Source organism: Corella eumyota, chromosome 1, assembly GCF_963082875.1.
Source record: "Corella eumyota chromosome 1, kaCorEumy4.1, whole genome shotgun sequence".
Classification (NCBI taxonomy): domain Eukaryota; kingdom Metazoa; phylum Chordata; class Ascidiacea; order Phlebobranchia; family Corellidae; genus Corella; species Corella eumyota.
The window spans coordinates 11,636,442-11,663,539 of record NC_137490.1 but is presented as its reverse complement, the minus strand read 5'-3'; the positions used below and the strand labels follow the sequence as shown (position 1 = coordinate 11,663,539).

The 27,098-nt window shown below is 30.3% G+C and overlaps 1 protein-coding gene across 1 annotated transcript; it reads right to left on the bottom strand.

Moving 5' to 3' along the window:
• Window positions 1–941: 941 nt before the first annotated feature.
• On the bottom strand, window positions 942–25,996 carry LOC145749468 (protocadherin Fat 4-like). Its single transcript, XM_082565239.1, has 55 exons — window positions 25,729–25,996; window positions 25,007–25,256; window positions 24,549–24,719; window positions 24,172–24,369; window positions 23,591–23,829; window positions 23,164–23,362; window positions 22,679–22,935; window positions 19,185–22,600; window positions 18,671–18,831; window positions 18,297–18,494; window positions 15,946–16,213; window positions 15,595–15,813; window positions 15,270–15,401; window positions 14,902–15,054; window positions 14,461–14,710; window positions 14,074–14,144; window positions 13,781–13,936; window positions 13,297–13,536; window positions 12,825–13,036; window positions 12,458–12,674; window positions 12,070–12,250; window positions 11,777–11,904; window positions 11,469–11,618; window positions 11,180–11,294; window positions 10,909–11,074; window positions 10,617–10,759; window positions 10,403–10,495; window positions 10,142–10,244; window positions 9,914–10,013; window positions 9,585–9,772; window positions 9,194–9,441; window positions 8,975–9,089; window positions 8,756–8,882; window positions 8,494–8,641; window positions 8,245–8,401; window positions 7,968–8,103; window positions 7,764–7,880; window positions 7,453–7,668; window positions 7,155–7,346; window positions 6,858–7,007; window positions 6,676–6,790; window positions 6,315–6,555; window positions 5,946–6,206; window positions 5,643–5,781; window positions 5,455–5,546; window positions 5,059–5,271; window positions 4,630–4,856; window positions 4,233–4,405; window positions 3,807–4,070; window positions 3,440–3,603; window positions 2,784–3,253; window positions 2,469–2,622; window positions 1,934–2,387; window positions 1,718–1,847; window positions 942–1,456 (listed from the first exon to the last, which is right to left on the bottom strand). The coding sequence occupies exons 1-55, from the start codon at window positions 25,896–25,898 to the stop codon at window positions 1,186–1,188; spliced, it is 13,518 nt and encodes a 4,505-aa protein (XP_082421365.1). The 5' UTR covers window positions 25,899–25,996; the 3' UTR covers window positions 942–1,185.
• Window positions 25,997–27,098: the final 1,102 nt, after the last annotated feature.

The window sequence follows — 27,098 nt, the reverse complement described above, 5'->3', positions numbered from 1 at the left end:
GTTTTAAATTATCACTGACCTTAACACTACCCTTTACTTAAACTTTAAAGTTTATGATTGATCTTTTTATCTAAAACTTTCTACATTTGTCTAGCAAATTATTAACCATTTTGACCACTTGAATACATATTTTTATAGTCAGGTCAGAAACATTTGTTTTGTTAGCCAAGTGGTCCAGTAAATAAAGCAAGATTTTATATCAAAACATGAAAGCCTTTTTGAAACTCGTGAACTATTGCCGTATAGCAAACCTATGTTTAATATTTTTCAATGACGTTGTGTACTTGAGTCATATAAGAACAATTCACATTCGGAAATTCTAAACGTCGAATATTGCTTCAAGGATGCTTTATATGTAATTTCATTGACCTAATGTCATGTGACATTTTATATAAATATCAAAAGCATAATGTTACTTTGTTTATATTGTACAATAAGTTAAATCTACACAAGTTATTTTCTTGTTGTACAACAGACACATTACTTGTAAAATAACATTAGATTTTTTTTAAATTTGCGTTATAACATAAACTTTTCTATTGATTAATTGCTCACTTTAAACGCAAAACGCATTTTTCGTGTGCGTTTTGTAATGATGTATTATCATTAGCAGGAAAAAACAATCCAAAATAACAACATGGTCAAACCTCAAAGTTATAAAATTTTCAAAAAATATTTTATAAAGAAGCGCACTTGACTTGCGGGGGATAATTCGTTGAATTGGTTTGGCCAACGTTATATTTTCTTAAACTATTTGTCAAAGTCAACTTCGGGCCATCAAATTAAACTTACACTTAACCACAAACGAGCGAAAACTAAATCAACATTTTCAAAATATATATTTGTTATTTAAATGTTATTACTTTTGATTTTGCTTAAAACTACCTGCGTGCATTAGACTATGAAATATCCTGGCTGTTCAATTATATTTATTTGTTTGAAGAGGATTTATTTCGACATAAAATAAAGCTTAAATCATGCAAATGCAATCGTTGAATATAGAAAAGTTTGAATTCATATTGTTTTATAAATTCATTGAATGATATAAATTTGATCGCATATAAAACTTAAATGACACCCCTTTAAAATCGACCAAAACGAGATCATCATCTCATATCGACAAATTCACTTTTTTCTATCCGAAAAAAAAATTAAATATAAAAGTAGTATAAATTAGAAAAAATGTCACACGTAGTGCTCCGATCTCCGTTTTGCGGTTGAAGAATGAGAACGATTTGAGCTAACAAGGCTGTTTGGTGACGTGGACAAACAAAGTGCTGGTATGGCCGAGTGCCTTCCCGGATGTGACGTCATTCTTAATTTTCCAGATTGTTCGGAAGAACCTTGCGAAACGGTTCGATTCCGCGGCGACTTACTAGCCAGACTTGACTTGAGACTAGTTGTACGAGTGGAATGACTGGTATACGAAAAAGGAGATATTGATTCCACTTCGGTTCTAAGGTAAACATGGGCGTTAATAATCGTCCAATAAGTTGTTATTTTTTAAAATTAAACATATATGAGTAAATGTTACTATTATACACAATGTAAATAAGCTACAAGCTTAAAAAATCCGTTATGTGAACGTTGTAAATGTCAATACACAATGCTTGGAATCTTTTTATCAATTACTATCAAAGTAAAGCAACATTACTTCAAGAGTTAAAACCAAACAAAAAAATAATTATTTTTTAACCTAAATAATAAAACAGTTTACCCAATATCTTGGTCTTCACCAGCTATGGCAGGAAGGCAAGCAAGGTCAAGAAATACTCCAGCTAATTGTTCAAAGTTTTTTCCATAAGCACTTAAGAGTTCTAGATTAAACCCTTCTATATTACTGGAATCTAAAAACACATATTATTTAAATTTTGCATATAGTACAATAAAATGATAGCAAAGTGGTGCTAGAATTGTTTTAATTGAAATTCACCTTTAAAATCGGTTTCTGAAATATCCTCACAGACAGATATACGATTCTTTTTCTTTTGCTTTCTTCTTCTACTCACAAACAACATATCGTCCTCGTCTGAACTTGTGTCCGGAGGAGGCTGGAGGTGCTCCGACGGATAAAGATCAGGGGGAAGATTATATCCCAGTGTTGACGTCGATCGTTTCGATGGTTTGTACAGTGAGTTCATAGGTATGGCCATCGGAGTTTTACTTCGGGTCCCGGTAAATACGCTATTTATTCGCCGACCGGGCAGTGAGGAAGGCCGGTAAGGATTGTTTTCGGCGCCCGGGGTTCGCCTTATTGGTGGTTCAATTACTGAAGGTGGGTAGCTACTTATCACACTTCCGTTGGTAGTGCTACCACAGCTTGCCTGGGAGTTTTCGTTAAGGACGGCAATTTCTTCGCTGGTCAGACCAACTAAACCTTTCAAGTGCTGCAAAAAATAAGTTCATTAACAATTTATTAAACTAACAAAAACGTTTCGCGTTCAACAAAATATTGATTTTTTTTATACTTTAACCATGTCTTCAATGGTGGCCACTTTATCGGAAGATACATAAGATCCTTCGTGATCGTGCTCGAATGAGGAGGTTGTGGAAGAAGATGCAGCTGAACCCGAGATCCGACGTGATCGATCACTAAGTGATGGAGGAATATAACTTGACGGTCTACAATAAAGAAATATTGAATAAATTTCGTATGGGATTACTTATATATTTAAAATCAGGCTTAATATAACGTTGTATTTTATGCTGTGACTTACATTAAAAATAAATTTGAATTCCTATAGTAAAATTTTAAGCGCTGTTTAAAACAGTTTTTAACAAACCTGGACGAATATCCATTTGGTCTATGCGTGTTTCTTAGCAAAGACATCGCTGTCATCGATTTTAAGGGAGAAGCCCGACCGTTTGGCAAATACTGAGGCTGTTTTTCTTGATACACGGTCAAGTTATCAGTATCTATTATCTCAGTAATAGGCAAATCAACGCTAACAGGTGTCCTAGTTCTTGACCGTTGCCCACGTTTGTTATTGCCGCTAACTGATGTAATATCACTGGCATTATCGCCACTACTAGCAACGTTTGATGGTATCTTAGGTGTTATAGATCCCGGTCTTTTTTCATACACAGGTGGCGTACCTCTTGCCGACAGTTCTTCTTGTTGGAGGGAATTACGTTTCTGCATAATGACGTCATAACTCGGAAGTATTAAAGTCTTTGGCGGTGTTGCGTTGTTTTTAAATGAATGTTTATGTTTAAGGTTAGATGGGTTTGGGCCATTAATATTGTGCTGTTGCTATAATTGAAAAATATTGATTGTTGACTTTAAGTACATTAAAACGATAGTTAACGTAAAGACCAATTTTATGGTTAGCTTGTGTTCAGGTATTTCAAATTTGTAGGTAATTATAAAACAAAATACCAAAATTAAAATGTAAGATAATCACTAAATGGAATTTTGTAGAAAAAAATTTTGTTTTACCTTTTCAGGAGATCTTAATTCTGATATATCACCAGTGTTGACAAGAGTACTTGAAATAAGATCATCATTAACAGCATTGTTGTTGGTGATGTGCAAACCATTTGAGGTAGGTGATCCATTGATTGTATTAAATTCGTACATGTTATGGTCATTTCCACAATTTCCTAAAAACATTGTACATGGTAAATTTCGGTTTTATCAATATATTAAGCTTTAAAAAATAAAAATTTGGATTGTATTGAACACAAATTTGGTTTTATAGAATTTAGATTTAAATTCTAATAAAGTAAAAAAAACAAAAAATTTCTAAACAAACAAATTTTTTTTTAATAATAACATGAATTTCTTTATTTGATTTTATACTTACCATTACAGTCCACTCCATTGTGCACTGTTTCTTCAGGTTTTTGAGTCTTGCTTCTGTTTTTCGTTACCCTCCATCGTCGAATTAACACCACCCCAACAATTACAAGTAAAAGCAGAATGCCTGCAATTACACCAATAATCCACAAAGGAAAGCCTGCGGTGGCTAAAAGTTCACATCTTCCTTGTGTTAAGTTGTAACCATTTCTACATACACAAGATGTACCATCAGTTGAACTTAAATTTGCTATGCAAATTCGATTGGGACCTAGAAAATAAAAAGTTAGTATAAACGAATGTATTATTATATACAGTTTTTTAATCAACTTAGTGTCATGCAAAAGCCACAAATATCTTTTCATCTTTCTTACCTCACTATTGTACATTAAAGTTATAATTTAAACACTTATAATATCCAAATTTCACTTACCAACTAAATCACAGTTTTTGGATAAGCATGGTAAATAAATGCCACAGTCTTCTCCTTGATAATTAGAAGTACATTGGCACTGATAAGACCCATTCACATTTGGGATGCAAGTTCCATTGTTAAGACAAGGCATATCTTCACACTGACCAAGAGGTATGCACTCAAAAGCATTCCTGTTAACAATAAATAACATAAAACTCTAAATAATAAGTTCAAGTACATAAAAGTATGGATTTCAAATTACCTTAAATTGCAACTATTAACTATTAATTTCTGTGATATATGCTATACAAATAATATTTGATAAATTGTATTTAACAAAACTAATAACATAAAAGAAAATAGTAATCTGTATTTTCATACATAAGTAAACATGTTAATATTAAATAGAACCTACCAAATATCACTGCAGAAAAATGGAGGTTCACAAGGATTAGAGGCACACACATCACTGCCTTTACACCCTAATGTTACATTCTGTGATGTGTTAGAACCACCCCGAGATACAACAAGGTAAGAACTACTTCCATCATCTGCTAAAGGTTGTGGTTCCCCATTTAAATCGAAACTAAAAATGCAACCATTGAATGTAGTGCTAGAAGGGCCGCCTCCAATGTAAATAGTCTAAATATAAATAGAATAAATTAGAATTTATCCATACTAAATTGGTAGTATCATTGTTTTTATTATAAAAATAACTAAATAAAATAGGTTTTTTTATGTTTTTTTAATACCATACTAATTTATCAAGTACCAATAATTTGTACACAAACGTAAAAAAATCTTCAAAAAGTTAAATCTTAAAATCTTATAATCTTATACTTACTTTTACTTCTAATGGATCTACGAAACTTCTTAATCCATTCAAAACAGTGTTATCTAAAAGTATACTGCCTTCTACTGACACTCGGAATTGAATATTAGTATCTTGATTTATTAATTCCACTTGTACTGTGCGCCATAATCCATCTGATATATTTTCCATTACAATAATGTCTTGCGTTGAAGAATAAGAGTAGTAAAGATTGCTATCCTTGCCCTGACACAAAAATAAATATAAAAATAAGATTTTGAAGTTTCTAACGATACAAGAAATTTTATAAATGGTTTGTTTAGGCAATATCCTTTAAAATAACTAGAAAAACAAAAAACGTAAAATTAATATGATAAATATATAACCCAGAAAAATGTTTGAAAGTTAGAGATGTTTTAAATTACTTACATAAAGTATTGCTTGTTCATTGTTAAAACCCTCAACAAAAAATAACACGCCATCTTGGTTTCTGGTTCTAAATCTGATAGAAATTGAGGATTCTATAAAAAAGAATTTATAAAGATTTAGTAGTACCCATTTTCTGTCAAAACACATCAACTGTAAAAAAATTCAAGCCAAAGTAAAAATAATCTTACTGTTATTATCAGTCTGTCTTCTTTTTCGTTTGTTATTTAAATTAACCAAGGCATTTGATTCATCAAGTTGGGCTTGTTGTATAATAGAAGGTTTAAAAGAATAAGATAAAAACACATCGCCATTGAATGTTGAACCAACCTAAACAAAAAAAATATTTTTAAATTAAAAAAAAATTGTTGATAAATAACGAAAAATTTCTTCTAAACTTGGCAAAGTCAAAACTTTGAAATTTGTAGTTACCTTAAACAGGAAAAAAAACGTAATATGTAACTTTTAAAGACTAAAATATTTAGCTAGCTTACTCTATTATTTTGACATGTGCTGCCTGATTTATCACTAGGACACTGGCATTCAGCATTAGACCACTGATCAACACAAACTGAGTTTTCACCACATGTGGGTTGGTTATTTTGACCATAACAGGCACCAGTAGAGCTCTCAGTTCTAATGCATCTGTCCAGAACGTTATTTGATTCAAGTATATATGGTGAAGTAGGTGCTGATATTAATTCGTCATTAACAGTTAAACTTCTTATACAACCAACATAGTCAAATGCTGAGACCTAAAAAACAAGTAAAAAATTTAATTATTTTTTAATTTTTGGTATTAAAAACTGTTTTTTAGTTAAAAAGTTTTGAAAAAAAATGTATATATATTATAAATTCCATACTTGGTTAGGGTGTGATAAAATAACATCTATGCTTGAAACACCACCAAAATAGAAAGGTTTATTTTCAAAAGCAATAAAAGAAAGTGAACTGTGAGATTGGGTATTTGAACATCTTATTTCTTGGTCAATATTTTCAATACAATTAGATACAATTAAACTTGAGGTAAATTGACTTATCATAACATCAACTGTATGCCAATTTCCATCAGCTAGATCGTCACCAACAGAAAGTTGATATAAACTAAAAAAACATTAAGAGTAGTTTTATTAAATATTTCGGTAAATCATTACTTCAGCTAATTTTTTATCTGCTTTGAAAAAAGATAGTTTGGTTTAAAAATTGTCATGTTATAAGTTTTACCTAGATGACGCATAACGGTATGAAAGTCTTAATTTTCCTTGAATTAGTTCCAAAGCAACAAAATCAGTTTGATTCAATGCAGCATGATTGTAAAAGAGTAAAGATGTTCCAAAAACTAAAACAAAATATTAATTAAACTCATATTTCTACAATTTTCAAATAACAAAAACACCTGAAATTACCTGTTGCAAATTCAAATGATATGTGATTTTCCACAATATTTAAAGTAGGTAGAGTAAAATATGATGTTGATTCAAATCCCATACTTCCAATTTCACAGTTTTGTCCAGTGTACCCAAAAGAACATTCACAAAAGTAACCACCACTTAATCCTATAATAAATTAAAACTATAAGTTAATACTGTTAAAAATTGAGAATACAAAAACATTGTTTAAAGAAATAAGTTAAATTAATTTTCAACATTCAAAAACAATAAATATTTCACTGGAAAAAGTATTTTAGATAATAATTGTATTACCTGAGCAAGTTCCACCATTTAAACATGGGTTTTCCTCACAAAAATCTATTTCAATTTCACACAGGTTTCCTGTGAATGCAAGATCACAAATACATGTAAAACTTCCCATTAGATCTATACACTGTGCTGAGTTGGAGCAAGGATTAGGATCACATTCATTTAACTCAATTTCACAAAACTCGCCAGAATAACCTAAAAAGAATTTTCAGTTTTTAAATAAAAAAAGCTTGTAAAACCAATTACCTAAATTTAATGAACCTATAAAAAACAAACAAACACATCTTAGTAAAAATTTTACCTGGTGCACAAAAGCAAGTAAAAGTCTCAGGCCCATCTGTACAAGTAGCTTCATTTCTACAAGGTAGTCTTGAGCATTCATCTGTTACAACTGTAACAACTATATCCACTTCAACTATGTTGTTGACATTAATTTCACCAGGGTTTTTAGCATATACTTGTAAATTGATAAGGTCTCCAAGTTGTAAATCAGCATTTTCGGAAACCAAAATACCACCTAAAATTTTTAACATCAAGTTTTAAATTGTAAATCATTGTAAATAATATTTATTCACAAATTATTTTACCAAAATGGCCTTTTTAAGTAGTTACCAGTTAATGGATCTAAATCAAATCCAATATTTTTACTCCATTCTGCAAAAGTAAAAATAACTTCTCCATCATATCCAGCATCATTATCAGTTGCTTCCAATTTGATAATTTCCTCACCTAAACAAAAATAAAGCTTATTTTACTACCACAGACATTATTAAAAATTAGTTTATTTTAATATAATTATTTGCGACTTTTTATTACCTGCAGGTGTGTTAACAGGAGTTGCAACATTATATAATAGATTTCCAAACTGTGGAATAAACTCATTTAAACCACAAACTCTTATAATTAAGGTTGTGTTATCTTCATATTTTTCCATATTGTTTGAGGCACTGACCTATCGAAAACAATTTAAAAAATTAACTTTTTTTATTTTTGAGCATAGGTTATATAAGTTTCTTTTTAGTTAAAAAATTAAACCCACACATCAAAAATTAAATTAAACAGTGTAATAGAAGATTTTATTTTTTAAACCCACTGTAAAATTGTATCTGTCTTTTGATTCAAAATCTAACTGTGTACGCAGTCCAGTAAAAATGTCACCAGTCAATGGCCTAATTGACATAACTGAATGTGGATTTATATTGTATGTTATTACAGCGTTGTCACTTGTATCTAAATCTTTGGCAAGTAATCTAAAAAAATAAAAATCCAAGAATCAATACATCTAAAAATAATTAAAAAAAAAACTAACTGTTTATGAAATTATACAAAAAAATTTGTTTACCTTGTAACAATGGTTTGAGGTGAAACATTTTCTTGCACATAGGCAACAAAATAAGAAGAATTAAATTCAGGTAGGTGATCATTGATGTCATTAATCGGAATCACCAAAGTTGCTGAGGTACTCTCATATAATACTGCACGATCAGATGCTAAAGTAAAAAAATAGCAGATTTAATAAAGATTTAAAAAATATACCAGCATAATTTTAAGAATGTTCAATAATTTGTAGAAAAAAATAAAAATGAAACTGTTGCAGATCTTACCAACAATAGTTAAAGTGTAAGATGTAATTTCCTCATAATCCAATAAGTTAGTTGTAGTAATAATTCCAGTTGTTTGCCCAATTGTAAATGGTTTATTAATGTCTTCATTACTAAGTGAATATATTACCTAAAAAATCAAAAATACAAACGATATTAAAAACATTGAGCTTACAAAATAAAAATCCATAAAAATTTATATTTATCCCTGTTTTAACATACCATTCCATTCACACCGATATCTTCATCATTCGCATTTATAGTAAACACGTCAGTTCCAAATGCTACATCTTCATTTATCATATTTGATTCATAAGTGCGTCGGTCAAATCGTGGTCTAAAAAATAAAAAAAAATTACATAATATTAATAAAATTAAAATAAAAGTTAACAATATTATTACAAAAAACTTATGTTTAAACTCATTTGATCAATAAATTACCTGTTTAAATTTTGTCCTGTTATTTCCAAAATAACATTTAGATTACTGGACAAAGAGGGCACACCATTATCATTTGCTTGAACCGTAAATCTTAATTCAGACCCAATTTCAAAATCAACTAAAGACTGAGATGTTGATATTACACCAGTAGTATTATTAATTTTAAAATAGTCAGAACTTATTGACTCAAGTATAGAAAATGTTATTTTAGAATTCTTATCTGTATCAATTGCTGTTATGGTTGCAACCTAAAAAGGAAATTTAAAAAAAATTTAAAATAAAAACTAACAAACACACAATAATTGTAAATCGTTTAAGAAGTTATTTATTTAATAATCTAATTATTTTTGTTTTAATTTGTGAAATTAACATATTATCCAAAAAAGCTTACATTTGTATTTATACTTGAAGATTGTAATACCGCAACAGGAAATAAAACTGGCTCAAACACAGGCGTGTTTATATTCAGGGGTTCTACAGTAACTTCAACTTTTGTTGTGGAAGTTAAGGGCAAAGGTAAGCCACCATCAGTAGCACAAACAGTTGCCATTATACTGAAGGGACATTCATTTAAAGAACCTAAATGCAGATGTTAAATTAAACAGGTGATTATAGAAGAAAAATTTAAACTTTAATTAAAAGTGGTAAAAAAATAATAATAATAACAAAAAATTTTGACATTTTATTTTCTAAGTTATTATTTTAATAAATTTTATATACCTTTCACTTTTGTGCATTCTAGTTTAATATTTGTGTAAACTTTTCCAGTAATATGATCAATCCATAGATAATTGACGTCAGTTGTTAATGAATAAAATACCTTTTTAGATAAAGTAAAATTAAGTTTATAAAAAAAAAATTATAATAAAATATATTCTTATTAGAAAAAATTTTACTTTGTTTAAAAAAACTAACAAAGTAGTTTAAAAGTTTAAGAAATTAATTTACTTCTTGATTTATTCCGGTGTCAATATCATTAGCAGAAACAGAAAACACTAAATCTCCTGAGTTTAAGTTTGATACTCGGTAAGAATAGTTGTTTTGTTCAAATCTGTATAAAAAAATTATAGCATTATTCATAATTAAAAAAATGGTCTATAGATAAAATAATTAAGACAATAAAACAACAGCAAAGCTTATTTAAAATAACAATTTTTTTAAACACTATACACATTAAAAAAATCATTTAAATAAATATTAAAAATTTACCTTGGTGGATTATCATTTGAGTCAGTTACAGTTATTGTAAGTGAAGTGTGAACTTCCCAGTCTTGATCGCCAGCATTAACTATCAGTTGATAACTATAAAAATTAAAAAATTGAACATAACAGATTACAAAAAATCATTACAGCATATGTGTAATTTAAAAAAATAAATTATATGAGTTAGATCATTATTAAATTAAACTAAATCCAGTCTTACATTTCTGTTGTTTCTCTGTCTAATTTCCTGTTAACTGTTACCACTCCAGTAAGTTCGTCAATTGCAAATGTATCATTTATATTATTGCTTAAGAAATATCGGTTCTGGGAATTTAGTGTTGAGTCTGGGTCTGATGATGAAACCTGAAAACAAAACTTTTTTTATCTTCTTCTTATTTAATTTATTATATAAAACTTAAATAGGAATTATATTCCGAATTAGACTTTTTATTAAATTCAGGTGCATGTTATGATTAAAAATTAAACCTTTTTTATTTTAATAATGTACTTACTAAAATAACAAAATCACCAGGCATGGCATCTTCTCTTATACTAGCACTATACAGTCTTGGAAAGTTGGGTGGATTATCATTAATATCATCTACTATTACATACACACTTGTGCTTGCCACTATTGACAAATTGTTAGGGTCCGCTGCAGTTATTGAAAGAATAAACCTAAATAAAGTAAAAAAGTTGTTACAATTCGTGTAGTATATTAGATATACATTAGCAGTAGTTTGGTAATTTTTACAAGATTTATTTTTAAACTAGTAAACTCACGTTTCTTTTTCTTCCCTGTCCAATGTTTCAGTATTTCTGAGTACTCCATTAACAAGTGAAAATTTAGAGGAATCTTCACTACTTGCCGAATCAATCGAATATATGTATTCCCCACCTAAAAAAGTATAAATTTAATTTCAGGCAAGCTAAAGTTAAATTAACAAAGTTAAAATAAAAAAATAAAAGAAATTAACTATTATTGATAACTATTCTGTAAAATACTCATAAAAATAAATTTATTATTTGTTAATAGAGGTTCAAGCATAAAATAAATATGGACTAAACCTACCTTGAACTTTCACGGTTGTAATAACAGCATTACTGATATCCTCAGCAACATGTCCAACATAGAAAGGTTCAGTAAACATTGGTGTGTTTGGCAAATCTCCAACTATTATAGTAACATTGGCTGTATCTGACCTAACATTTTCATTGTCTTCTATATAATCAACAAGCAAAAATAAATTATTTTTCTTATTTATAAAAAATTTACGATCTGTATAAGAGTGTTTAATTCCAATATAAAGAAATGATTTAAAATTAATGCACAAATGTATGTATACTTAATACTTTAATGTATATAAATTTAATTTTTACCTATCTCATTGCTGGCAACAACTAAAAAGTTGTACTTTCTAGACTCAACTTTACTGGAGGTAAAAATCATTCCAGTTGTAGGATCAATAGCAAATGGTAAATTGTCTGTAGATTTTGGAATTGTATAACTGTAACACAAATATATATAACAATAGTTAAATTAAAATAACACCAAATTGAACTGGCATTTTACTGCTGTTAAAGTGTATAGCAAAACTTGCTATATCATAAGCAAATAACAGTTTAAATTTTCATATTTTTTATAGGAAATTATAATTTTTAATTTGTCTTACCGAACATGACCAAATTTTCCACTATCAATGTCAACAGCAACAACTCTTAGAACGTCAGTATTAAATGAGGTATTTGCTGGAATTAACGCTTGGTATGTACTGGGTCGAAAAAATGGATCAAATTCATTAACATCATTAATTATTACTACAACTGATGCACTTCCAGTTAATTGTGGCATTCCTAAATCAATTTAACATAAAATAAGTAAACATATAGAAAAATTTTTAAAAAAATGTTCAACCGCTAAACTTGGTGAATAATTAAAGTTGAAAAAACATCATGTAAACATAACATTTATGTAACTAAAGTAAATAAAGTTATAAATTTAGGATAATATTGTTTCAACAATACCAGTATATTAAACTATTTCAAAAATGTGATTGTTACCTCTATCAACTGCAACAACAACGACATTGAACATGTCTGCCACTTCTCTGTTAACTGGTTCATCAATGCTTAGGATCCCGTCATAAGATACACTGAAAAGAGAGGAAAAATCTTGGTCTGATTCCACATAATCACCATTTTTCATAACTGATGTAACCATAATACTTCGAAAATCAACTTTTCCACCTTCACCCGTGTCATTATCATAAACAGTAAACTACAAATAAATATTAATTTTAGTAAATTTTTTTTCTACCAAAAAGAAAATACTGCTTATGCGTACATAAAATTTAGTTTTCTTCTTTTCTTTTGTTATAAAAAATACAAAGTGTAAATAAAAAATAAAAACAAAATAAAATAGATTTACCTGTGTAATAACATCAGAATTCTGATTTTCAGGTACATGTTTAACTAACGTAGATGGAGTTAATATTGGTGAACAATCATTTAGATCAATCACATTTATAACAACTGTATGGTTGGTTGATAATCTAGGTAAACCAATATCTTGAGCTTGAACAATCAACTTATAAATTGAAGATTTTTCATAATCAAGTCTTCCAATTAAATAAATCTGACCTGTGATTGAATAAAATATTAAAAACATTAAGACCTCTAATTCACTTTTAATATCCAACACACAATAATTCTGATTGTAATTAAGGTTAGGTATTGTTGTAATTACAACATTCCTTTAAGTTTAATGGATTGTAAGCAATGATTTAACACTTGTCGTATTGTTTGTAAATAAATCAAACTAATTTAAAACTGTTAAATGTATAAAATTTTGAGTAAATATTTTTACCTTTTACTTCTACTATAAATATATTTTATTTTACCTGTATTTTGTTCTATTTCAAATGGTGATGTTTCAGGTAAAACAATATCATAACTTATAGCACCACTCCAGTTCACATCATCATCTGTAGCCATAACTTTAATAATATTTGTTCCCAAGCGTGTATCTTCAGAGATTTGGGTAATGTATTCAGATTCCAGGTTGGTGAATATTGGTGGATTATCATTAGAATCAAGAATAATTATTTCAAGGTATGCAACAGTTGAAACTGAAGATGTATCTAAAAAATTCAACAAATTCGTCATTAAATATGCTTAAAGTTTAGGTTGTTTAGATATAAAATATAAGTGTAAGGTGGCATAATATTTAAAATGAACAAGAAAAAATGTTTTAATTCGTACTTAATGCGTTCCTTAACTTTATAAATACTTGTATCACATACACACTTGAAATTAATATGGTATTTCTAAAAGATAATAACATAATCCAATAATTGTTAAACATTCTTAAAATAAGTATATTACCTTGATCTTTAACCTCAATTGACAAGTTGTAGAGGTCTGTAATTTCCCGATCTAGATAAATATTTTGAAGATACAAAATACCAGTATTAGAATCGATTCTAAAAAAATCATCATTGGGATATTGGAATAAAATTGAATACTGAAATCCAGATGTGTCTGTTAAAATAAAAAAAAGTTATTAACTATTTAAAATTTCTTCAATAGTTAAAAAAAATTGCCCTTAAAGAAATTAAACCATATAAAAACCATTAGCAATTTTATTTTAATATAAAATCTTTTATTTAAAGATTTACCAAATGAGTCAATGTCATATGCTCCAACTTGCAACAACACTAAACCAGGTTTTGTATTTTCCTCAACGTATCTAATAATAAAAATATTAGTCTATTATTTAAAAATACTTTTTGTATTTATATATGCAATTCTTAAAGTCAATTTAAATTTAATATGAATAAATTATCTAACTTTAGAAATATTGACAGGTATTAAATATTAGTGGTTGCAGAAGGTTCTAATTTTAAACTAAATTAGTAGTTGTGCTACATTTCAAAGTGTGTTGAAACAGGTTCGAAAATAGCAATCTACATACCTGAAAAACTTCTTTATTAAAATGAATGGAAAAGTCAAAGTAACAGATTATGTCAATATAAATATTAAATAAGAAATATTATTATACTTACAATGTTTTGGGTAAGATTAAAGTAGGTGGGTTATCATTAACATTCAACACATTTATAGTAAGGTTAAAGTATGAAGTCAATCTATCTTTGGGTTGAGATAGATCATATGCCATGACTATTAAATGAAATGTATTTTGTGTTTCATGATCGAGTGGGTTTTGAAGTATTATTTGTCCATTGTCAGGTATAATTGTAAATTGATTATTTTCATTTCCTGACACTATTTTGTATTCTATTCTGCCATAAAATCCTGCAAAATTAAATAATGTGTAAATGTAAATATTTACCAATATTTTAAAAAAAATTTAGTTTCTATTAATATGGGCAATATTATTTACAAATTCCTTTTAAACATAATAGTACAACTACTCAAACTAGTTTTTTTGATGACTTTAAAAAAAAAACAATCTATAAAAATAGTGTTAAGTTTTATGTTTTTACCCAAATCAACATCAACAGCTTCAACTGTAGTAATATAATAACCAATTGGTATATTTTCCAATACATCAAAAGTATTTTTCTGTGGTATAAATGTTGGTGGATTGTCATTGATATCAATGATATTTATAAATACAACTGCTTCGTTAAAAAGGCCTGTCAAAAATGTAAATTAGGTATTTTATTTTAATAAAAGTTTTAACTAATACACAGTAACTACAAAATATTAAATTAATCTTATTTTTTAATCAAATAGTTTTTTTTTTCATAAAGTGTAGTACCAAACTTAAATAAAAATTACAATATACTTTAATTTCAAAACACAAATTAAAATTCAGTTTAAAATAATATGTACACACTACACTACATACCTCCATTATCAGTAACTCTAATTTTAATAACATAAAGATCTTTGTCTTCCCTGTCTAACAATCCCGTATAGGTATTGCTTATTGATAAACTTCCAGTTGTTTCATTTAGCATAAATATACCATTGTCACTATCTGTAATTAAAAAAACTTGAAACAAAATCTTTATTATTTAATAAAAAATTAAATCAATGTTTTTGCTATGTATATTATTCTAGTTTAGTGAATAAAATAGTTAAAACAATAAAATTATATATTAATATAAACATTGTTATATTTTAAATAGACTTCTGCTTTTAAATCTATTTTTAATATATAGATATTTTACCTTCATCAATATTGTAAGTTAATCTTGAATTTTCAAATGAGTCAATATCTTCAGCATAGACAGAACCAATAAATAAACCGGAGTTCGATTCAAAATTTGATGTTTCGAAAATATAAAATTCAAAAGGATTGGACATAAATCGTGGAGCATTGTCATTAATATCAATAACGTTTACAACAATTTCTTTAGTTGTTGTATGCAAATCATCACTAGCACTGACTGTAAGTAATCAACAAAAAAATAAAAATAAAATAAGAAAAATTATTTTAATGTATTGTCAGCTAATTTATTATTTCTAATCAACAATTCTATAGGTTTACCATTTTTTTTTCAATTGTACTTAATAAAAACCTTCTAAAATATATTTGGATGTTCTCTCATAATCAAGGCCATCATTTCCTACAGTTATTACTCCACTTTGCGAATCGATTTCAAACTCATTTGAAGTAGTTGGCCAAACTTCCAATCCATATTCAGTATCTTGTGCTTGGTCCGCATCTGTTGCTCTTATATTTGCTATAACATATCCAGGCTGAATTTGCTCATATATAAATACTTCATTAACACTTTGTTCAAATACAGGTGGAACATCATTCAAATCAAGTACATTGATTTCAACCTGAAATAAAAGAAAATGTCTACATTAGTTTAAATGTAACAAAAAATTTTCTAAGTGAATTTTTTTTAATTATTAAGTATAATATATCGACTTTTTTATACATAAAAAATATATACAAATTAATTGTGGTTCTTATACTAAAACAGTAACATGTTACAAGCAATATACTGTTTTATATTAACAAGATAAAAAAAACATGTTAAAATTTTAATATTACAAATTGTGCTGATAGGTATTAAAATTTTTACCAAAATAGAATATTATATTAATAACTGTTGACCAACAAGAACCCAAGTAAGCATTCTTGGAAAATAATTACCAACGCTTAGATATGCTATAACAAGATAACAAGTATAATTAGTTTACCACCTACGCTTACATTTCAAGAACTTTTAATAACGTGAACTTAGTGGTTTATAAATATACGTGATTGAAAATTACTGCCGTTATAAAAAGTAATAAAAACCAAAATATTTTAAAAATAAAACCACTTGTGCTAAAAATATTTTAAAACTATTATTTTTCAATAAAAAATTAAATTGGTAAATTATATTTCCCAAACTCATGAAGGGGGGAGCTAAGATAAATATTTTTCGATTTAGGCCCGCCCAAAATTTAAAAAACAGTATCTTGATTTAGATCTTGTTAGAACTATTTTATAATGTCATCAGGTACGTATGTAACTGCTATCTTTAAGATAACAACTCACTAACAAAATAAACAACAACATTCATTTGTCAAATATTTAAAAATCAGTTTTGAGTAACTTGTGAGCTGTCGAAGTCTGTATTTGTTAATTCACGGTTCTAAAAATAACTTCCAGTTGTATTTTGTTAAAAAAATTTATGGCAAAAACGTGACTGTTTTAATTGTAGGCTTAGTAGAATTTCTATGAAGTTGTAATCCAGTATTACGAAAACGCACATATATGTACACCAGCCATGACTTTGTTTTTTTGAGAAAAAAATAAACGTGACCCAAAATCTTATCCACATACTTGTCACTAAAGTGCACGAAAAGTTTATTTTTTTGCAATTATAACACTTCTTTAAAGAGACCGTTTTAATATTTGATTTCTTAACAAAAAATTTCAAGAGCACAATTAAGAAATTTAACAATTAGATACATAGTAAGGTAAACAGTATATTCCCACGCTATTAAACGTACGATTACATTTCTAATGTGGTTTTCTGCCTACGCAAAAACATATTACGCTAGATTTAATGAATATGCGATTTTGGCATTATTGTGACGTAAGTGGACTACAAAAATATACATAGCAAAAGTTGCAAATATATTTTTAGATCCCAAGAAATTTACATTAAATTCTGAATAAAACAATTTTTTTTATATTTCTATCCTATTTTGATTATTATTGACATTTTAATAACAATTTAATGCCAAACTGAAAAAAATGGCGATTATTTTGACGTTGTGTCTCTATTCCAAATAAACAAATTATCAGATCAAAAAATGTCCACGCGAATTTCGGTAATAAGCCTCAGGGCGTTTAATTTAAATAACGGCGTCAATGCTGTAATCAAATGCATCTTTGTACCGCAATTAACGATCCGCAAAAATTGCTGTTACTTTTACTATTAACTTACTAACGGAGAGTTAAGTTACGATTTAAATGTGTATGAATCATAATTTGACCTTAATCATATTCAGCAGCGCTGTTTACCTTTAACCAAACACGAACATCTTCTTAATTAACGAGGTGTGTTTTGTTATGAAAACACAATCGGTGATCGATCTCAACCTATCATAACTTATTTTAAAACAGTGCGCGGGCCTTCCAAGCCGCGGCGATTTATTTACCACGAAAATAAACGGACGTTGCGGTAATCTTCTTACTCATTAGGCCCAACGGCGATCCTTGCGTTTACTCCAGTAAATATCAAATACAAACTCAAACTGCCAAATTTTTAAATTGACTTTTACAAGCAACATTTTAATTTGTTTTTGCTTATAACAATAATTATAAAGTGTTACCAATCCATTACTCACATATAGATTGTAAATAACCTAAACAACCTTAAGGGCGGGTTATCAAAAGGTTTTAATTGCCTATTTATCTCACCGTAGTTGACGTTAACCTCGGATTGGCCTTGGTAGAGGTTAGATCCACGGCGACCACAGAAACAATGTAGGTGTCTCTCTGTTCACGGTCGAGAGGCAGTAATGTCGTGACGTCACCTGTGATAGGGTCAACAGAAAAAGGACGGCGCGGAATAGCATCGCCTGCTTGAGAGGATACACCGGATATGTAATAAGCCACCTGCGTATGAAATTACCAGTTAAAATTTTTAACTACTCGTTTTAAGCCTTAACGACGCACGAGTTAAGTAAATTTTTTGTCAACAAACTGCTGCCAAAAATGATTTGTCTTTAAAACTACCTTATTAGGCATTTGCTTAAATTTTAAGGTTTGTGGTTATTATTTTTTAAACTAACCCGGTTTCCTATGGCTTGGACGTTAACTAGAAATGTGCCAGGGCTTTGGTTTTCAAGAACGTTGCCAGTGTAAGAGTTCCTTTGAAAAACTGGACCATTGTTAAGATTTTGACTTCCAATGACAACATGTAGATCCATCGAGTTAAATCTGGCTGGCACTCCTAAAAAATAAACCAATACAACAATTTGTAACATTAATGACCCTTACAATTTAAATTTTTCAAATCGCAATATATTTATAACTGTTATTTAAAAACGTTTTTAATTAAACTAAACGTATAGGAAATTGATTTGTAAAGCCACGCATTAAATGTCGTTTTGCGCAGTAAAATTATATATTGTCATTAAACAAGGTTGGGCAAAATGATGATTACAGTTGTGCAGTTATTTCCGATTCAGATAACCTGAATTTCTGGTTTGTGAACTATTTATTGGTAATTGACATAACATGTTTCTTAAACTTGGCAAACACAAAAAAATCAACAAAAATAGACAGACCAATAAGACGACTAACCTTGGTCACGTGCCACCACTTCGAGGTTACGGATAATGGAATCACCGGCTGGGACTTCCATGTTTAATTCTAATATCCCCGTAGATGGCTGGATTGTAAACAAACCCGGAGTATCAACTTGCACGAGTGAGAAACTTATAGATCCGTTCTCCATAAAGTCGTCGTCTTTAGCTAACACCGTAGCTATGTGGTAGCCAATTTCGGCTAAGGATTCGCTTGGAATGAACACAGTATCGGGAGACGTAAATTTGGGTACGTTGTCGTTAACGTCGTTTACTAAAACTTCCACTACCTGGGTTGTTCGCAGTGCTTTGCGAGGATCATCATTGTCAGTAACACTTACAGTAATTCGAATCAAACCTCCAGGTAAGACCGCTTCCCGGTCTAAAATGCCTTGTATTGTAATAGCACCGGAATTCTGTTGTACGTCGATTGTAAAATCCTGAGATCTAGGATTAACATTTAAAACTCTGAACCGAAATTGAGTGTTTGATTTTGCATCTAAGTCACTGGCTGACAAAAATCCAAACATCGTTGGGTTGAAGTAGTTTCCCTCGTCAATTATGAATTGTGTTGGTGATGTAAAAACCGGAAAATTGTCGTTCACGTCTTTGACGAATATTGTTACATTTAAAATCGTCAATGCTTCAGGGTTGTAAAAATTAGAAGCGAACACACTAAAATTGTAAACTTTAATAAATTCTCTGTCAAGAGAACCAGCAAGCATTATTCTGCCTGACGTTCTTTCCACGTAAAATATATCGGTTACCGAACTAGGTTCATTTGTTGAAATACTATACGAAATCAAGTTGTTGTTTAAATGTCTAGTTGGTAATTTACCAATTTCCTGAGCAACTCGAGTGTCTTCAGATACTGACCAAGAAAAATTTGGATTTTGAAAAACTGGAGCAGCATCGGTTGGAACTGTAACAACAATTTCTATTTCAGCAACACCAAATTTTGACGAAGGTTCACCCTGATCCGATACCTCAGCGTATAAATTATATACTTCATTGGATTGTCTGTTAAGTTTTTTGTTTAAAGATAATACCCCAGAGTTGGCATTTAGATTAAATGTGGTTTGATTTGTTAGAATTCGAAACTGGAATGTTGTATCACCATCCCGATCAGTTGCTCTAAGCGTGAAAAACGGTGCTCCAACATTCGTGCTTTCAGGTACTTTAACAAAGAAAAAGCTCTTTGAAAAAACTGGGGAATATTTATTTAGAGCTAAAAATTGTATGCTGCACTTGGCTTCTGTTGTAAAAGTGTCGTTGCTTTCATAACCTTTGTTATCAGCAGTAATGATGGATATCTGGAATTGAGATGTAACATTCCAAACGCGTTTGAGAATTTCACGGTCAATAAAAGTTGACGTTGAAATCTCACCGGATAATTTATCAACTGAAAAAGGCAGTGGTACACCGTTGTATTCTTGTACATCTCTTTGTAGCGAATAAGTTATATCTCCACGTATTCCCGTGTCCATATCATTGGCAAAACAAGCGCCTACTTTACTGTACATAGGAAGATTATCAGATACAGTTATTGTTTGGTTTTGTTGTAAAAACATTGGTGCATTGTCGTTACTGTCTAGTACATTAACTAACACTTTAACTTTGTATGTAAACGATTCCATGTTGTCATCTGTAAACGTTATATTAACGCCAAGGGTGTATACAGGATATTGTTCCCTGTCAAGTGTTTGGGATTTAAGGTATATTTGGCCATATGGAAATATCGAGAATACATCGTCGATATTTCCTGATACAATTTTATAGGATAACGATGTATAGATTGTTCCATTCGGCAAAACTGAAACTGGAGAATTAAATTGAACAGGCAAAAACGTTCCCAAATTTAGAAGTATACTATTTACTGATGCATCTTCATTGATATCAGTGTTAAAGACGGTTTGTTTAATCTCTCCAGCAAGAATTGTTTTTAAACTTGAAAGTATATTTATTTTTAAACGAAGCTCGGGGCAGAATCGAGGTGACCCCGAGTCACATGACGTAACAACTACGTCATAAACAACTTGTGGACCAGTAGGACAAAACGGTTTAAAAATAGTAATTGTTCCATACACGTCAATATCAAAAATATTCAATGGATCAGTTAATGAGTATGTGATATCACCATTCAGCCCAGAATCTAAGTCCGAACTTGAAACGTTTGCAACAAAATTGTTTACTTCTGTGCATGCTCTTTTTAAATGTATAGTGACATCGCCAGTGTAACTGGCAGGCGTTAATCTAGTAGCCCCATTAAAATACACGGGTATGTTGTCGTTGACATCTTTTACAATCACAGTGCATTTAGCTGTATTATAAGCTGTAGGAATATTAACTTGGTTTTCTTTGTAAACAATAAATGTTAAATTGTATGTTTCCATTAATTCGTAATCTAGAGACTGGTTTTCGTTTCTTGACAGAGTTCCATCTGTTACTGAAAATACATTAAACGGGTCTCCATTTAAAATTTCGTACACCAAAGTGGGATTAGGATTTACTACCGAAACTAATCCAATATCCATTTCAGAGGAAAGGTCCTCTAACACTACAAAATCAAACTCTGTGTCTGTAAATTGTATATCTGTTTGTTCGTTATCGATAATGATATAGACCACAGCCGGTTCAGTGCTTCGCTTTCCGTTACTATCGACAGCATCAAATAAAATCATATATGTAGTTTGTGCAGTAAAAGCTCTAGACGCAGTGACTATGCCGGTCAAAGAGTCAACATGAAACCCTGAATCTCCTGATAGAAAAGTGAACTCAACAATGTTGTTTTGCGAACTAGCCATTAGTGTGCAAATATAAGTGTCTGAATGTGGCCCTGAAGTCGACTGAGCAAAATACTTGATCGGGTAGAACACTGGGTTTGTGTTGGCGACTGGTTCAACCAAAAACCTTACTGTTGTGTAGGTTAACAACTGTGGCGATCCTTGATCAGATGCTTGTATTGTTATGTCATAAACAGTATTGACGTCAGGGGTTTTACTAACATATAAACTCCCATTTTCACTACCAATAGAAAACAAATATGAATAATTCCCAACAAGTATTCCATCAATGCTGATGCTTGTTATATCATAAGTTACAGTTCCGTCGCTCCCAAAATCGGCGTCCGTTGCTAGGACAGTAGTTACCAAACCATCAGCGGGAAAATTTTGAGATATTATTTCTTGGAAATCACTTCGAAATAAAGGAGCATTATTGTTTTCGTGCAAAAGTTGAATCACTAAGTTTGTGTTTGTTGATAAAGGAGAACTGCTTTCGTCCATAGCGACTATCTCCAAAGTTATGTCGCTGGCTTCAAAGGATAACAAACTGAAGTTTAAATTGGCATTGGTGGTTATAAGGCCAGTCTGCTCTGCGATGTTAAACCAACCCAGCTCATTTCCAGAAGTAATACTGCAAATAAATTAATATATTAAAGATTGCAAATAACTATAACTACCTAAATGTTAACAATGCTAGAATATAATCCACCTGTACATAATTCTTCCAGGTAATCCAAAGTCATTGTCGTTTGCGGACACACTTTGGACAAATGTTCCAATCGGAGCTAATTCAGACAGCGTTGCTCTATATAAATTAGTATCGAATTCAGGGTAATAATTATTATCAGAATTGACCAATATCTCAATACTGCTGGTCGCGTTTCTCGTGTTTGGGGAACCACCATCTTCCACAAAAAACGTTAAATTGTACCGATCAATTAGTCGTCTGTTTATTGGGCCCACGACCTAAAACACGTAAACAAAACGTGGTTATTAGAATTTCGTGCTTGTTTATTTAAAACTACACAAAAATGTACGAAGTTGCAATATGTTTTGTCGCTGTCAAAGTCTGTATATTTATAAAAAATCGTCATTAAACATATATACATCTAAATTTAGTGTTAAGCTAAAATAAAAAATATTACCACAAAAGCAATTAACAAATATTTTAATAACTTTTAAACAACTACTTACTTCTAAACGACCAAGGTTAATGGCTGGTACAAGGGTAAGGCGGAAATGGCCGAGTTCGTTCCCAGAGAGAATTGACAAGTTAAGTTTTTCGTCTGAATTCCGTGTTATATCTTTATCTGTGGCTGACAGGATTGCAACTATGCTGCCCATGCTAGCCTCGTCGTTGACTGATGCTATAGTCGCGGAGTTGGGAAAAAAACTGTAAAAAAATGAAAATAAATTAAATTAAACAAAAAAATGACAAAGGACAAAAAATAATTTATGACTAAAAAAATTGATTTATAACATTTTAAAAATGCTGGGAAAATTTTTTTAATTAATTAAAAATTTTTATTTTATACTATTAAATATAAAAAAAAATTAAACCCATTAAATTATGCTTTAAAGGTCTTAAACGAAGACCATAAAAAAAGGAAACTCATGTTACCGAAAGTTGATGGAAGGGTCATTATCATTTTCGTTCTCGACATTTACTGTGACAAATGCCCGGCCAAATAAGACGGGCGTCCCGGCGTCATAAGCCTCCAACGTAATACGGTAAGTTTGGGTTGACTCAAAGTCCAACTTCTGAGCAAGGGTTATGACTCCAGTAACCGGGTCAATTGCAAATGTGTCTCTGCCTTCTGACGATGGACTTAATCGATAGCTTACCAAACCATTTTCACCCTTGAAATTATAAATAAAACAAGATATTTACTAAAATAGCTGTCAATGCTATATGTATAAAAAATAGCAATTCATAAACCCCAAAAATCTAAGCAATAAAAGCTTCCAATCTAATGCAAGTAAGCGAAAAATTACCAATCTAATACAAAAAGGATAGAATTCTCCTATACAGTAAAAGCCTAACGTTAAACCAGACCACAAGTATGATGATATACACATAAGATTAAATGATAATAATATTATCGGCTACTTTTAGTAACACACAATAAACAAAAACGCTCATCACTAAATTTAGCTTAATTTAACTTCTAAATAAAGTGTTTTTTGTGTGTATTTTTTTACCTCGTCATCATCTGTAGCTGTGACGTTGATAACAAAAGAACCAATCGGTGTGTTTTCTGATATTTTGGCACGATATTCGCTGATGTCAAAAACCGGGTTTTTGTCGTTGTTGTCCAATATTTGAACGATTACTGTAAGAAAAGCTGACCTGGAAGGTGTTCCATCGTCGGATGCAGATATATTTAAAGTGTACGAATCCTGAATTAACGAAATAGATTTAAAATGTGTAAACAAATAAATAACATTACGTACTAAATAGTGCAACACAGTATGACAATTGTTGCAAAAATTTTATTTTACTTTTAAACTGTTATTGTTAACTTAAAACGGTGGTCTGCGAAAACAAACCAAACTTAATTTAAAAACAATGCATTTACCTTTTCTTCTCTGTTAAAGGTCGAGGTAGTTCGTAAATAAAGGAGGGCGTCTTCACCTGGTGCAGAATCAATAATAAGTTCGAATTTGTTTGTGTCGCCAGAAACAATGGCGTACTTATTACTAACACTGTTAGCTGGGCCGTCTATATCCTTTGCAGAAGGCAAAAAATACTAGAAAAAATGGCAAAGGTTAATTACAAAAAGACTCACTTTAGCAGTTCTTGGACTAGATTATAACTAAGTTGTATCTCAAACAACATAACGATAATAAATCTACTTGCAAACATATCGGATAACACTTATGAACATATTTAGAGTGCACAGTGTTATTTAAAATATCCGAAACACACTGTATCACATCTTATCGTGTTTATAGCTTAAATAAAAAAACACAAATAAACCGTTGTTAAATTTTTCGTTAATTTATTAATTAAGTTCGGGACGTTAATTATGCTTACCTCGGCACCGCTTTCCGTTGTTTCAGGAATATTAATTTGAACAAGGGCTGGTTGTGCAAAATAAGGATCGTTGTCGTTTATATCTAACACTTCGACTGATATTTCAACAGGTTGTCGAGAATTTTCGTCAATAACAGCAAGTAAGTGTATAATAGCATCGTTGTCCAGCGTGTCTCTGTCGATAGAACCAGTTGTTCTTAGTTCACCAGTTGCACCATTTAACGTGAATCGGTCGTCGGGAACAGTTAGCCTATAAAAATACAAACGTTTTCTAAAAACGGCTAAAAAAAATTCTAAAACAACATGCCCTTGGAAAAAATTTGGCGTTTAAATATTGTTTGTGCAAATACTAAACTAATTTTAACAATCAGTTTTGCAAATTATAGAGTTTAAAGATACGGTGCATTACAAAGGAAGTTTTGGGCTATTTGAAAATAAATAACCATGTAATAGTCAGTTATGTTCCATTAAATAAGACATATAGGCAAGTTTTGACGAATCTGATATTTCAATCACAAAAGATGGACCGGAAATTATAGGCTAAACACCCCTATTTATATGCGATTATAATCACAACACTAAAGTACAGGAATTAGTTCAAGTATAAGCCAAAAAGTTTCAATTGTTAAGCATGGTCTAGTCAGGGCAACAAAAGGTATTGTTGTCAGTATATTTAAACATAACTTAGCAATGTAAAACAACACAAATGATTAAGTAATTACCGGTATGTCTGTCGATTTGGTACGTTTATACTCCCAACAAATTGGCTTCCATGTAGTTCTTCATTAATTTCAAAATTGTACGACTGAACTTGGGCTCGGCAATTGTAAATACAAACATTGTAAAACACTAAGATATAAATCCAAATATGTCCAGCGACGATATGGCCCATAGCTTTTAAAGTCTGTCGCTATTGTTTTTATTTTTGTTACTTTTAAAATAATAAACTGAATTGTACATTTCTACAACCGTCAAGTGATATTCCGCATGTTTTCTTGTTAATTTATCTTAAATAAGCAAGTTATACTTAAAATACATAATCTGAAAAAGAAACATTAAATGTAAGTTAACTAAGCCTAGTGCTTCTGACAATGAATCAAATTCTCGCCTACTCAAAACTAGAAAACTACTGGCGGCAAATTACAGTATTTAACTAGGCCATGTGACCCATTATCATCTGAATATTTCGAGGCCTATTTCGTACTTTGGGCTAGGCTGAACGTAAGTTACAGTGAACTTTTTTCGCCTATAATTTTGTCTGGCCGCGAGCATGAGTCGCAAAGCTGTTTAGATAACAATTAAAATGACCGTAGCTGGTACGACAAGAACTGACTACTAACAACTACATTTCTCGCAGGAGAATTTAATCACGAAAAATATTTTTAAATATACACGTCGAAAAGTATTTTGAACTATTTGAAAGCAGTATATTCACTTAAAACTAGACAGCACTGCGTATTTTGCTACTTACAACTAACGACTCTGTGTTTCTCTCAATTTTAGACGCACAAACTCAGCGACTGACAATACGTTTTTTAACTTTTATCTCTAAACCCAAATCAGTCGCCCCTTTTCTCGTAATCACAAAGTCGCAGATGACATTTGTTTACTATTTGTATTGGCGTGCGAAGAAAGTAAACCATTTATAATCTTGGCCGGCAGCAGTACGTACACTTGGCAGCAGCCTGCATTTTCCTCAAAATACCTAATAATTATGACGTACAATATTGGCAAAGCGGGTGGACTTAACAAATTTCGTCGAAAAATCGCCGGTTTTGTATTATAAATTTTTAGCCGTACTAGTACCACACACCTGAAAACAACTTAATATTCTTGACTGATTTTTATAGGTTTATGTTCGCCACGCCCAAAATAAAAGATTTTTCCAATTAAGTCAATCGCTAAATGTTATATCCGTCAGAGAAGAAATTTATTTTTTCCGTTTCGCTCGCTTTTAAATTATTATGCATGGAAACTACGAAAATCGATTTAAAGTTGGATTTATTTTTTGTTATTTGTCAAAACTCATAAAGTTGGCGACAATTCTTGCGTAAAATAACTGTCACAAATTTAATGAAACCTAATTGAAATT

Bases quoted from the DNA above. Each gene is read 5' to 3' on its own strand.
- LOC145749468 (XM_082565239.1), bottom strand. From the start codon at position 25,898: ATGGGCCATATCGTCGCTGGACATATTTGGATTTATATCTTAGTGTTT. The intron at 18,495-18,670 runs GTTAGTTTAAAA...TTTCATACGCAG, and splicing joins TCCAAGCCATAGGAAACCGG to GTGGCTTATTACATATCCGG. The intron at 13,537-13,780 runs GTAATATACTTA...TGAATTTTTTAG, and splicing joins AATTGAGGTTAAAGATCAAG to ATACATCTTCAGTTTCAACT.